General features: G+C 45.6%; 1 protein-coding gene across 3 annotated transcripts in view; it reads left to right on the top strand.

Annotated features, from left to right (window-relative positions):
* Positions 1-4021, top strand: part of CCDC186 (coiled-coil domain containing 186) — a 35536-nt gene extending 31515 nt beyond the window's left edge. For all 3 annotated transcript variants that reach the window (XM_015633505.3, XM_015633504.3, XM_015633506.3), the window contains exon 16: positions 169-4021. In XM_015633505.3, coding sequence (XP_015488991.1) covers positions 169-252 — 84 coding nt within the window. In that variant the 3' untranslated portion in view covers positions 253-4021. The remainder of the gene's footprint in view (positions 1-168) is intronic.
* The last annotated feature ends 8990 nt before the right edge of the window (positions 4022-13011 follow it).

The raw sequence follows: 13011 nt of genomic DNA, 5'->3' as shown, positions 1-13011 counted from the left end.
GTTGAAATAAGTTTGATTTCTTCTAACTAATGATTTGCATTTGTTCTGAATACTTGAAAGTATCAACCTGCTGACATAAACAGTAATTTTGACTTATTAGTGCATTTTGTGCTGATGGACTAATTTCCCTGTATAAATTACCTTATCATTTTTCTCCCCCCCACAAAGGAAAACCTGCAAACTCTGGGAACAGAAATAGAACGACTTATTAAACACAAGCATGAACTGGAACAGAGAATAAAGAAGACATAACTAAAGCTTCTGGGGACTAGCCAACATGAAGATGCAGAAAAGGCAGGTGCTACAGACCACTGTGTTTTACATTCTGCCTGCCAGCACAAGCATCTGGGTTTTTGCAGAAGAAGCCTTCGGTCACACAGGCTCACTCGTGTAAGAAATCAACAGGGTTTGGCGTCTGTGTGGTTCTGTCTACCCAGTACCAGCCTGAGGCACTGCTGAAATTCACTGCACACTACATTTACCTGAAACCTCTCTATGAAATACAGACACTTTGCAGTGCAGACTGTTTGGAGTGAGTTGCCATGAGATTTTAATTTCTGCACTGTGTAATTAATCAGTCTCTTAATGATGGAGCTTGAAAAGAAAAATAAAGCCAATTATGTCTTAGTTGCTATTGAACATATCTGGTGTTACTGAGCTTTAAGGGCTTTCAGACATTTGTTTCCTTTCTTGCATATTATTTCTGATCTTTGGGTTGATTTAAGCATTTTTGACACATGCATGGAGTAATGCTTTGTTACAAAATTTGGGGTTTTAAGTGGTGGCCATGATACTGCATATTTTTTGCTTTAGATTAACATTCAACTGGTGAAATTCTTTATTCCAGAGGAGTGAAACAACAGTAAAACTAAGGAATTAGAAAGTGTTCTGATTCACTTCTTGAGTTCATGTAGTCGAAACCAATGTCAGTTCAGCAAATCTTGTAAACCCTTGATCTTTAGACATGTGAATCAAAATAAGTCTGATATCAGATAATTGATTAATAAAGCTTTCTGGGCTTCTGCATAACTAACAGCATTTAAGGAGTTTAAGCTGCCCATTGTAAATCTGTGTAAGTACATATAGACATGGTGGTTGCATCTGTTCTCAAAGACAAATGGAAACTAATGAAATTTTCTCATTAGCTGTGGCTAGACCAACTAGTGACTATAATGGCAAGAAATAGATCTAAATGGGATTTTAATCTATTGTTGGACTGTGAAAGTGACACAGAAATCTGTGCCCCTCATTGATTTTACTGTTGAGAAGAATTAGTTGGTCAAAGTAACTGAAAACTGTTACTTAGTCCTTCAGTGGCTGAGAGGGTGATGGGGGAAGAGTATTAAGGTCACAAGATTTGGTTTAGTCACATAATGTTCACATTTTAATTCCAGGATGAGTAATATACTGGATCTGAAATATCTTTATTCCAGCAAGTAAATGTGTAGTTTCTGTATCTATCACCTTTTGACCAAAATCAATTGATCAGATCACCGTGTAAATACATACTTCAGGTTTTTATTAAATACTTGAACTTCCTATTGCCATAAAAAATGTCAATGTACATTTACAATAACAATGTTTTAGCTACTTTAATCAAAAAGGGGGGTGTGGGGAGAATCTGTCTTACTGCAGGTACTGTTTGCCTCGTACACAAAATGAGGGACCTGAATTTGGCAGCATAGAGGAGGATAATTGATCAGACTGGATGAGTTAGGGATGTGAACTCCATTTTCAGATGCCACTGAGTTGCCTGAGCTTTGTAATAAATAGAGCAAAAGAACCTCATTTAATTTGAATAGTTTGGTTCAAGACAGTGGGATTTTGCTGTTAGACTAAAAGTAGGCATATCTGAAAGTCCTTGTGGGATCAAGACTTGATTTGTGGTCCAGAAAGCTTGATCAGGTCCCTTCAAGGCGACCTCCTTGTCAAAGGATTAAATATTCCTTTAGAAAGGGAGAATGGGAGCAAATTGTGTAAAACCTGAGCAAGCATTATATAGAAACTGCAAGTCTTTAATCTGGGTGGGTTTTTACACATCTATTTTTCTAATTCCTGAGGGCAGTGGTTATCTGAGATGTTAAGAAATTTGGGCCAGTCCAGTGATGGGACTACTTCTGCTTTACTGTTGTTTAAGTGATGTGAAGAGGAAAATACCTGGCTCTGCTGAAACAGATTTTGTCACAGCTTCCAGGAAGCGAACAGACAGTTGCTCATGACTGAGCTGGGCTCTTCTGCTGAGAGAAAGTACTTTAGAACAATTTGCATGCTAAAACATAGCTTAGCTCTTGTATATTTGTGTTTTCATGCTTTAACGTACCAGATCTCTGGATGTTTTCAGGCATTCAGCTGAATGACTCCAGTATTTTAGATACCATGTTAATATTGTAATCTTTTAATGTATGTTCTCCAGGTGTACAGTGTGAATGAAGGAGGGGTGTGGTGCAGATGGAATCAGTGCAATGGCTTTGTCAAAATTCTTATTTCTTTTTGCCGTGGTTGTTTCTCCTTTTAAGTTGAGAAACCTAGTTAGCTGTCCTCCTGCCCTGCTGGAAATGCTGCTTGCTCTTTGTAGCACTAATAACTTCTCAGACTTTTTTTATTCCTTGGTTATGGAGACACACAAAGCAGCCAAAATACCACGTTGTTTATCGTGCACGGTGTTTTCATGGACCAAAGCTGTCATCCACAGGTGTTACTTTAAACATATCTGTTAGAGATGGAAAAGTCATTCTGGCTTGCACATTGACTCTCCAGTCAGCACGGGGTGTGATGAATACCTGATGGGGTCAGCCAGCAACTTGGCATAAGGATGTTCCTCCTTTTTGAGAGGCAATGATGTATCAGCCATAAAATGTTGCTGGTCCTGTTTCCATGAATGCTGTTGGTGGAGTAGCGAGAACACTTTCTGTGGAAAGGTTTGTGTGGGGTGGCTCACACAGGTGAGCAGTAGCTGGTGTAGGGTTGGTGTGAGGCTTGTGTAGCAATCTCATCCCATTTACCTTGTTTTGGAAATTGTGTGATTAATCTGAAAACTGTCCTCAGATAAACTGAATTTTAGAGACAAACTGGTAGATTCATAAACGAATCATGAAGGCAGCCTGGAGCATGTAGCTACATGCCTGTCACTGAAATTCAGTGTCCATTAGATGTGTAATTGCCACAGGCTGCTTTTGAAAATTCCAAGCTTGTGGCTGGTTGTGTCTTACAAGCTTAAACATCTGTTTCCTAAATACTCAGGGTGCTCTTTTAATTCAAACATCGCACAAACAGATGTTGTTAGAGGCCCTACAAAAAGCTGCCTATGTTTTTCCACCCTCTGTAAAATCCAGCACTGTCATTGTCAGAAGCCAGACCCTCTGACCTGAAGAGTACCATTTTATGCTATAGAAATCACTGGCTTGCTGCCATACTGACTTGTGCAATATTTTTAATTATAGTGTCCAGAAAACTGGAGATTGATTTCTTCCTTGAACATTTTCTCATTATCTTCACTTGTTGCTGGCAACACCTATAGTATCTCTCTAAAAATATTTTTAATTAGAGTGTTTTTGTTGATAACTGAAGAAGAAAAATTTTAAAAACTGTATGCCTGGCTTCCAGTGCATCAAGTGTAAAACTGAGTGTCCACATGCTGCAGAGACCTGAATCTAGGGAGGGGTTCAGAGGGCAAGGCCTGTCCCAAGGAGCCTTCACCCTCCCTGTGCCAGTCACTGTGACTGTGAGCACCAGCAGTGGGTGGGAAGCAGGTGTGCCCCGTCTCACCAGGGACAGGTGGCTGCCTTGCAGAGGGAGCTGGGTGGTATCTAGAACTTTTCCAAGGTGGATGGGTGTTTCCTTCCCATTTCTGTGTTCTAACTGAAGCTGTTGATTCTTCCAATCTTTGTGTGTAAGTCCTATACACAAAATGTCTGTTGATTTAATTTTGTAGATACCTGTTTCTGTATAAAGTTTTCAAAGGTATTGCTATACCTTGTGTATATACTGTACTTTGAAATAATAAACATACAAATGTATGAAAGCCTGGTTTGCTCTGATTTGTCCCACTGTTTGTTGCTGCCTGGCTCCAGTTGTGCTGGCAGCTCTCAGGGTGGGGTGGCAGCAGGGTCTGTGCTGAGTGGGAGCTCATGGTGCCTGTGAACAAACCCAGGGCTAGAAGCAGCTGCACTGCCTGCAGCCTGTTCTTGCCAAAACCCTTCTTGTTGCCCTGGAATGGGTCTGACTGAGCAGGGAATGGGAGCAGTGCTGCAGGGTTCTGCCCCTCCCGTGCTGGCTGCCAGCCCCTGCTCGCCTATTGCAGCCGCTAAACGAGAGGTGGCAGTGCCTCTTCTCCGGTACTGCCACTGGCAGGAACAGCAGCCGGGAAAAACACCTCTCCCACTGTATTCCTCCCTTGGGAATGCGCTGCACAGGCGGCAGCTGTGCTGCAGTTCAGGGCTGCAGTCCCTCTGAGTGCCCTCGGTGCTTTTTCCTTCCACAGTGTGAGTTATGGGACTCCCACAGTCCCAGCATCAAGGAGTGGCTCCCTGGATGCATCTCCACGTTTGCCCCTCTGATTTATTTATTCTCTTGTAGAGATCTAGCAGAGTTTGTTTTTTAGCCATGGTTGTATTTTAAAATAAAAATACTAAGTGATTTTTTCCGTGTCTGGTTGCTGGCACTGCTTATATTAAAAACCTGGGAATGGGATTCATAAGGCTTGTGCTGCCCTTGCAGGGAGCTAGAAAAAGGGAAAATGAATACAGGGAAGGGGATAATTCATGGAGTTTATTCTAGTATCTCCCAGAGTACCTTAAATGAGAGAAGGGGGTGTCCTATCTTTTACTGAAAATCAACGGCAAACAGCCTCAAGCTTCCCAGGACCAGGCCAAGGGCTCCCAGTAATTTTTGGTTACAGTTACCTGCATGTCCCTATGCTGAAATTGTTTTGCAGCTCACAGTTTTATTTCCAGCTTTTTCCATTTTCCATAGCAGGTATAGTTGTTGGTATACCTGTTTGGACAGGTATGATCAAAAATCAAGGTTTATTTGTGTTTCCTGAGTATGTAATGCTGGTGCTTGGAAACAACATCCTGAAGCTAAGCTTCCTCAAATACTAATTTTTGCTTTGGTTTTATTTTCAGGTGGCCATTTGGCAAACAAGTTCCCAGGCCTGTTTTTGGGTCTGTGTCTGAGCCTGACCCAGCTGAGCTCTGTGTGCAGAGGAAGGGGTCTCACGGCACCTGTGAAGTGCTCGGTGCTGAAGTGAGCCAGCCTGATGCTGCAGCTACCGTGTGATAAACATCTAACCAGATGCTAGCAGTTCTCTTTGGCTGATTGTGAATGAGAAAATCATCACTGCCATTTTTCTCTCTCTCTCTCTCTCTCTGCTTTATTTTAAGGGGATTTTTAATAGCGAGCTCTGCTGGAGGTTTTGTTGTTGCGGTTGTTTTTAGGCTATTTTGCATCAAACCACAGTGGGTCTGTGCCACATTTTGTGGGATTTTTGCATGCATAAATGTAACTGTTGCAGTAGCAGAGCACTGCTGAACAAGTTGTTCTCATCTAACGTGTATAAATATGCTGTTAGATGTGTTTGTTGCTGTTCTGCTCCAGTAGATGTCCTATAGTAGAGGAAATCCCTGGCCCTTGGGTTTCACCGGGTTCTTGACCACGTGCAGCTGCCCACTGATCTCAGCAGGGCTGCTCAAATGCCTCAAGTGAAGCACCTTGCTCACAACAGGCCGAGTCCTATGAATGTCTAAGAGCTTCTTAGGAAGTTTCTATTTTAAAATAATCCTGTGTGCGTGGAGTAAGGAAAAGCAGCAAATGAAAGCACCAAGTCTGTGAGCTCTGACCAAAGTGTGCTGGTGTTTGACACAGGGTAGGTGAGTGCAGCCCAGCCCAGCAGGCACTGCTGCCTGCTCTGGGGTGGTTGGTGTGTCCTTAAACCCTGCCCTGGGCCATCCAACACACACTTCTTTGGGAGCTGCTGCTGCCTTTGGAGATGGGTTGAAGCAGGGTGCAAATGCAAGGCAGTTTATTCTGAGATCTGCAGCCAGGCAGAAGGGGTTGTGAGGCTGCACTGTGAAAGGAAGTGGTTAAAAATACTCTGAAAATGATAGATCTTAAATTATTGTAACTCTATAGTCAGTGCCTGGTACAGGGGAGAGGAGGAAGGTGAGAATTACTTATATCAACACTGTGGGTAAAAGCAGCATATGCCTGCAAAAACAAACCTTGTGCCGGTCAGACCTGTGTTGTGGTCCTGAAAATTTCTCTGAAAACTTTTCAAGTCAAAGAGGTTAAAAAAACCGAACTTGGGCTCAGAGCTCTGACCTGTTCGTGCTGTAAGTGGCTTGTACTAATCAACTGCCCTGGCTTCATCTTAGTAATTAAATTATCAGAGCAAGATTGATTAGATGGACTGTTGAAAGTATTTAAGGGCTTCACCCCTTTGGAGAAGGGATCTTCAGCCATGAGGTAAAATGAGAAATCAGAATGAGCTGCTGCCAGCTTCTCATGGACTTAACATGTGGAGTGACACAGGCTGCTGACAACCAAACCTGTGGTGCCCTTCCCCTGGTCCCTTCCCCTTGCCACGTGTCTGCTTTGACCCAGGGCTCACTCAAACCCGTGGGGGTGGCTGGCACAGGGAACAGGACTGGCCCACAGTGAGCTCTTTGCCTATCCACCCGCTCCCAAAGCTGTCCTAGCAGCTCCTGGTGCACTGCAGGTAATGGCTCAGCCTTTTGAGGCAAACAAGGATATTTGTTTTCCCTGGCAATGCTGCTCTGTGACCTGCAGGTTGTCCGAGGTGGTTGCACAGCTCCCACATCCTCTGTGCTGCACAGCCAGAGTGCCTTGAGCAAGGCAGGATGGCTGGCAGTGAAACCCATCCACAGCTCCAGGTACAACCTCCCCCAGAATCCACAGCCCCTTGTTTTGCTTGGCTCTAATCAGACATTTCTGGGATCTAGAAAGATCCAAGTAGTGCCAAGCAGGTGTTTTCCATCAGCAAGGGTTGGCAGAGGAAAGTCTCTGCTTCCTAAACCAACCTGCTAAAGAGAGCAGCCATCAGTCCAGGTACCTGGGACCTTGGACACTGTGCTTGGGAGCCCTCATGGTCTTTCTTGGGCTGTCCAACCCCAATACCAAGTGCATAAAGAAGGTCTCCTGCCAGCAGAGAATGACTATTATACAGGCACTTCAAAAATAGAGGCACACCTCTAAACCAGGACCTGACAACACAGATTGGATCGAGTCACCTTTGCTCCTCAGGCAGGTGAAGCCCTTGGAAAAGAGACGTGGCAGATTTGGCAGTAGGCCTGTAGCACGAGGCTTGCAGATTGCTTTTTTTTTGTTTACCTGAATTATGTCAAACTATTTCCCCCTCTCAGAATTTCCTTGCAGTCTTCCAAGGCTGCTTGTTGATGCTGAAAGATCAGTCAACTATTTCAAAATTATTTGACCTTGCCTGGGCTGGGGACAGAGCCCAGACCTTGCGGGCAGTGGTCACCTTGTAATGCCAGAGCTACTGTGGCGTGTCTGTCATTAAAGACAGTGCTCAGGCAACTGCAAGCAATGCCCTGGCACTGCCAGGGCACAGTGGCAGGTGAGCTCCCTCCCATCACACTGCGTGATTTAGCTGCCCTTGGCTTTGGTGGCAGCTGAAACAATAGAAATGTCCCCAAAGGCCAGGGCTTGTATTCCAAGGGATTCTCTAGAGAGCAGTAAATGGAGGTACTTACGTTTCATTAATTGTGTATCATAGCAAACACTGGAAAAACACCAACCAACCAAAGCAGTGAATTTACCACTGACTGCTGGGGGGAGGCCTCTGCCAAGAAAGCAGCCTTGGATCAGAGAGCAAGGAAGTGAAGGCCTTCCAGAGGATGATTCAGAGCAGGCTCACAGGCTCCTGTGCTGTTGCTCCATCACCACTGGGCTGGATGAGGCACAGAGGAATAGCTCCTGTCTGGCCACCGTCCTCTGTGTGTGGATGCCTTGGGACCAGTGAGGAACCTTCCTCAGACACAGCTGCCAGTGAGGTCAGCTGGGGTTCTGATCCCTCATGTCATACAATCACAGGATCATTTGATTGGAAAGGGCCTTAAAAGCCATCTATTTCCAAGCCCACTGCCATGGGGACACCTTCCACTAGAACAGGTTGCTCCAAGCCCCATCCAGCCTGGCCTTGAACACTTCCATGGATGGGACATCCACAACTTCTCTGTTCAACTTGTGCCAGTACCTTACCAACCTCACAGTAAAGAACTTCTTCCTAATATCTAACAAAACCTGCCTTTCTTCAATTTGAAGCCATTCCCCCCCTTGTCCTATCCCTACAAACATTCATAAAAAGTTCCTCTCTATCTCTCCTGTAGCCCCTTTATGTACTGTGAAGTGCTCCCAGTTCTCCTTGGAGCCTTCTCCAGGCTGAACAATCCCAGCTTTCTCCACCTGTTTTCATAGCAGGGGTGCTCCAGGTGAGCTCTGCAGAGGGGCAGAATCTGGCCTGCTGGCCACACTCCTTTAGATGCAGCCCAGGACATGACTGGCTTTCTGGGCTGCCAGCACACACTGCCAGCTCATGCCGAGCTTCTCAGCCACCAGCACCCCCAAGTCCCTCTCCTGGAGGATGCTGCTTGTCCCCCAAAAAGGTCTAAAATCAACATACAGGGGAGAGGAAGGAAACTGGCTAATTGGTTAAAGACTGAGGCATGGAGAGAAAGAGAAATTATTTTTTAGAAAGGCCATCCTGGCACAAGAGCAAACCCTAGTTGCTTTTGGAGTGTCATGGCTTTCCTTCTTCACTGCAGAATGAGCTCAGGGTGCTGCATGCCCAGATCTGGAGTGCAGCTGACAGCATGGTCTTAACTTCTCTTCAACCCTGGGGCACCCAGACATGCACTTCTGAGTGGCTATATAGGAAAGGGAAACAGAAAAGTCTCTCTTTGGAAACGTGGCTCAGAAATGGCTTGCACAATCGTATTTACTTTGGAGGTTCCTTCTGAGAAGCATCTGCCTGTTCCGGTCTGTGTGTCGGCTCGTAGCCTCATCAGTTTTCCCTTTCCCTCTTTCCTCTCCATGCTTCTGGGAGTTCACTGCTTGTGTGGGAGCCAGGGACCCCTGCCAGACCTCAATCACTTCGTGATTCCTGACATCATGTTTCCTCCAAGGAGCAGGACACAGCAGTGCAGGGACCATCCCTACTCAGAGAGCACAGAAGCAGAAGTGCAGGTGGAGAGAAAATAAAGATGCAAATTTTAACTTTTCATGGGTTTAGAGGAGAAAGAGCTTGCTTTGGGGGGAGCTGATTGCTTTGTTTTTCTTTTACAAACAGCACAGGCAAGAAATATAATAGGTAGTATATAAGAAAACACAACTCTCAACTGCAAAACATACATGTATGATTTGACTGTCAGCTCATACAAGGAAGGGAATAAAAAATGTGAGGATTTGCATGAATCCATCAAGAGCCCTGCACTACTGTTTTAGGGTACCTATGTTGCTGGAGATACCTTGAAAGCAGAGCAACCAGGAATAAGGAAGGGCTTTGCTAAACAGCCCAGGAAAAAATGCAGTCCCAAACTCATTCTGTTGGGAAGATGTGCACCCAGAAAAGGTCAAGCAAAATGTGACCACTCTGAAGCACCTAGATATCCTTCTATGTTTCTCTGAAAACCCTTTGCACAGCTGCTGACAAAAATCTGAAAATGACTGATGCCAAGCATATGCATCTATCATGAAGGGTAATATTGCACCATCATTTCCTGATGATTTTCTTGTCCTTATCCCTTAATTGTCCCATGTGAAGGTTACAGCAGAAGCACTTGACGACCAGGAGTGCTGGGTTTTGCCTGTGCAGGACAAATTCTTCCTGATCCTTGCAGGCATCTTCTAGGCACTGCTGTCATAATGAAAACTTGGAAGATTTCATGTAGAACAGTAACAACTTTAATCCTAGTACTGATACATGAAAATGAAAGGAGCAGGGGAGTGTGTTGGCCCCTGTGAATGGGCAAGGGAGGAATGGCAAAGCCGGTCCTTTGCAGTTTGGTTTCACAGGGGCGAGCGCAAGGTGCGCGAAAGGGGAAGTGGCGCCCGCAGCTATCGAGTGTCCGTGTCTGCAGAGATGCCCTAACTGCAAGGCCAAGAAAATCAGACCTGCAGCCAAGAAAAACACCATTAAAATGATACAATGACATAAGCTGAGTGCTGCTCGTGGAATCCAAATTACACGCAGAACAATCAAGAAGGAAAACACCGACGACATTCGCTTGTGTAACAGGGGTGTCGACCTCCCGGCTGGCAGGCAAGCAAGGGCACAAGGGCAGACACAAGTAACACCAGAGTTAAGAAGAGGGACTTGACCTCACTGAAAGCATCAACCAGGCCTGTCCCTTAAGGGTAATACTGCAGTAGCCACAAAGGCTTCATGTTCATGTACATTTTATATGTTCAGCACCAGGACACTGCCTCTTGCTCAAGCAAACAGCTGGATAAATAAATGCTTAGCATTTTTTGAAAAAAAGAAGAAATACACTTTACCAAGGGATCTTTGAGATCAGTGTCAGGAGGAGTTGTACCTTTTAAGATAAGTTGCACTGGAGGTAGGACACAGGTGTGGGATATGTTCTCTAGATTTCTGCTCCATGCCTCTTACAGGCTCTGAAAATGTTGTGATGCCAGCATTTATATAATAGCAATGCAGTCAGGTTATAGAACAGCCATGAGAAAATGCAAATGTAGATCCACACAAAAATAAAAACATTCTGGCTCAGACCCAACACTAAATTATGCTAAAAAATAGTGAATAAAAATTTCTTGATCAGGGAGTGAAAGGCATTTTATTCACTCATCACCCCTTATTAATGGGATTTGCTTCTTGGGTATCTGCTGACGTGTAGCATTTATTGTTCATGCTTCACAGCTTCATCTGCATTTTAGACTTTAAAATAAGCAACATGATCCAACCCCTGATAAGTGGGAGAGAGGAAATAGGCGCACAACACAAGGTGTTCCCATCAAAATCTCAGTTCCCCTTAATGCACAGAGAACCTACGGGATGCAGAGTTGCTCAAATGCAAGCATCCTTCTCAAGAAGCACCCTCTCAAATTGGGAAGGAGAGGTCATCTGGTGCCTTTAAACACAACCTTCAGTTACCACATCCTCAGGGTCTCCTGGTGACTCAGACACTGGGGTGCAGCTGTAGGCTCATTTGAGGCCATTTGTGGTGGATCCCAGGCTGGATTCACAGGCTGCCCTCACCCCACACCCAGACAGCAGCTCTACAGGGAGGCTCTTGCAAAGAGCTTTCAATGGAGCCACCCCACAGTCTCAAAGCCACAGACAAGCCACTTCCCACCCTGGCCTCCTCTTCCCCCTAAAACCCCTCTTTGCCGGCAGCTTTAGGACCTGTTTGGGTCTGTGAGTGAGAAAGAAGTAGCACCCAGAGCCATCAAGCTGCAGAAAGTCCCCAAGAACAAAAGATTAATTTAAATGTCCTGGCTTTGAGCAGCCTTGGCCGTTAGCTTCAGGAAGTCTTCATCAGTTGTGTGGAGGAGGAAGCACCTGGAAATCACAGAATTAATTCTACTGAAGAGATTGCTTTCTGGAAAAAACATGTGTCAGTCCCTGTTACTCAAGATTGCAGGGGCAGGGATGGGACAAGCCACACGTGGTGTGCAAGTACGTCACCAGTCCAGTGACATCAGCTCAAGCAGGCATTTCCTCAAGCCAAAGGCCCAGGTCAGCTTGGTAGCAGGCTGGGCTGTGCCCTGCCTGGCTGGGCTGACACCAAGCAGGAGCCATCACCTCCCCACAGCCCTGCCTCAGGATGAGGGGTGAGTCAGAAATAACCAGACAAAAGGAGATGAGAAGGTCTAGGAGGGAAGTTCAGAGCTTCTCCATGGATGGGAATCCCAAGTGAAAGCCGAGTCCCATGGAAGATGCAAGTCTTCTCTCCACAGTGTCACAGCCCACATGTGAGCTCAGCAGCCTGTGCTGCGTTTGACATAGCAGGGAGCACTGCAAACCTTGCTGCCCACTGCTGCTCTCTGCACAGGAAGAGCAAAGCCACAAGATAACAGCTGCAGTGACAGCAGTGACAACCAGGGTGTGCAGAGGCGTTTGCAGGTGGCAGCAGCCCCTGCTATGTCCATCTCACGTCACAACTCTTCTTAAAAACATTGAGTTTCATGCATCATTTATCCCGAACTCCACTCTCCATGATGAAGATGCTGACCCTGACTCCTTTTAAAGGGGATGTTTCCTGTCCCTTTTGCTAAATTTGCCTGTGTCTTTACAGCCAGAATGTCCACCTGGTCTCATAGCTCACATTTAGGATGTTGCAGAGGCAATTGCAGTGCAGCAAATGCTGGAGAGAATTGCAACCTACCTACCATGGACAATATGCTCCTCTTTTCAGGTGTCACTGAGTTGGGAGCTAAAAGTAGTCTAAATGTGCAAGATTCCTTCTGTAGATGATGCTGATGGCTTGGAAGAGACAGTTAATTTGAACTTCTCTGTCTCCCCAGATTAAGAGACTATGTTTTGTTATGTGACAAGCAGACATGGAACTTCACAATGCCTTTGTGTCATCTCTGCACACTCTGCCCCAGCCATGTTGAAGTGCAAAGCCAGGGCAGGGTTTGACTTTGTTCTCAATGTAGAGGATCCCAGGAACAGCAGATTTTGGGAAATCAGAGCCAGGAGATTTGTCTAAAGGGGGCTAAGGGCACATGTCCCACTTATGACTGTGGTGGTACTGAGAAGACAGGCTAGTGGCCAAGTACCAAACTAGGTCAAGGAAGAAGGTTCAATTTCCCTTCGCAAAGTGGGCAAACATTGCAGACCACAAAGCCTCACTTTTGGCGGGGTTGATCCAGAAATGTTCCTCCCAACCCTTGTTTTGGCACCAGGGTGTGCCCAAGCAGTGCCACATTCCTGCATGGAACCAGTCAATGCTGCACCTGCAACAGAGTTAAACAGACTTCAGCACAAAGCTAAACACCAAGTGTGTGGTC

This window comes from Parus major, chromosome 6, assembly GCF_001522545.3.
Source record: "Parus major isolate Abel chromosome 6, Parus_major1.1, whole genome shotgun sequence".
Lineage (NCBI taxonomy): Eukaryota > Metazoa > Chordata > Aves > Passeriformes > Paridae > Parus > Parus major.
Note: the sequence above shows the minus strand (reverse complement) of the source record. Positions and strands in the feature narration are given on the sequence as shown.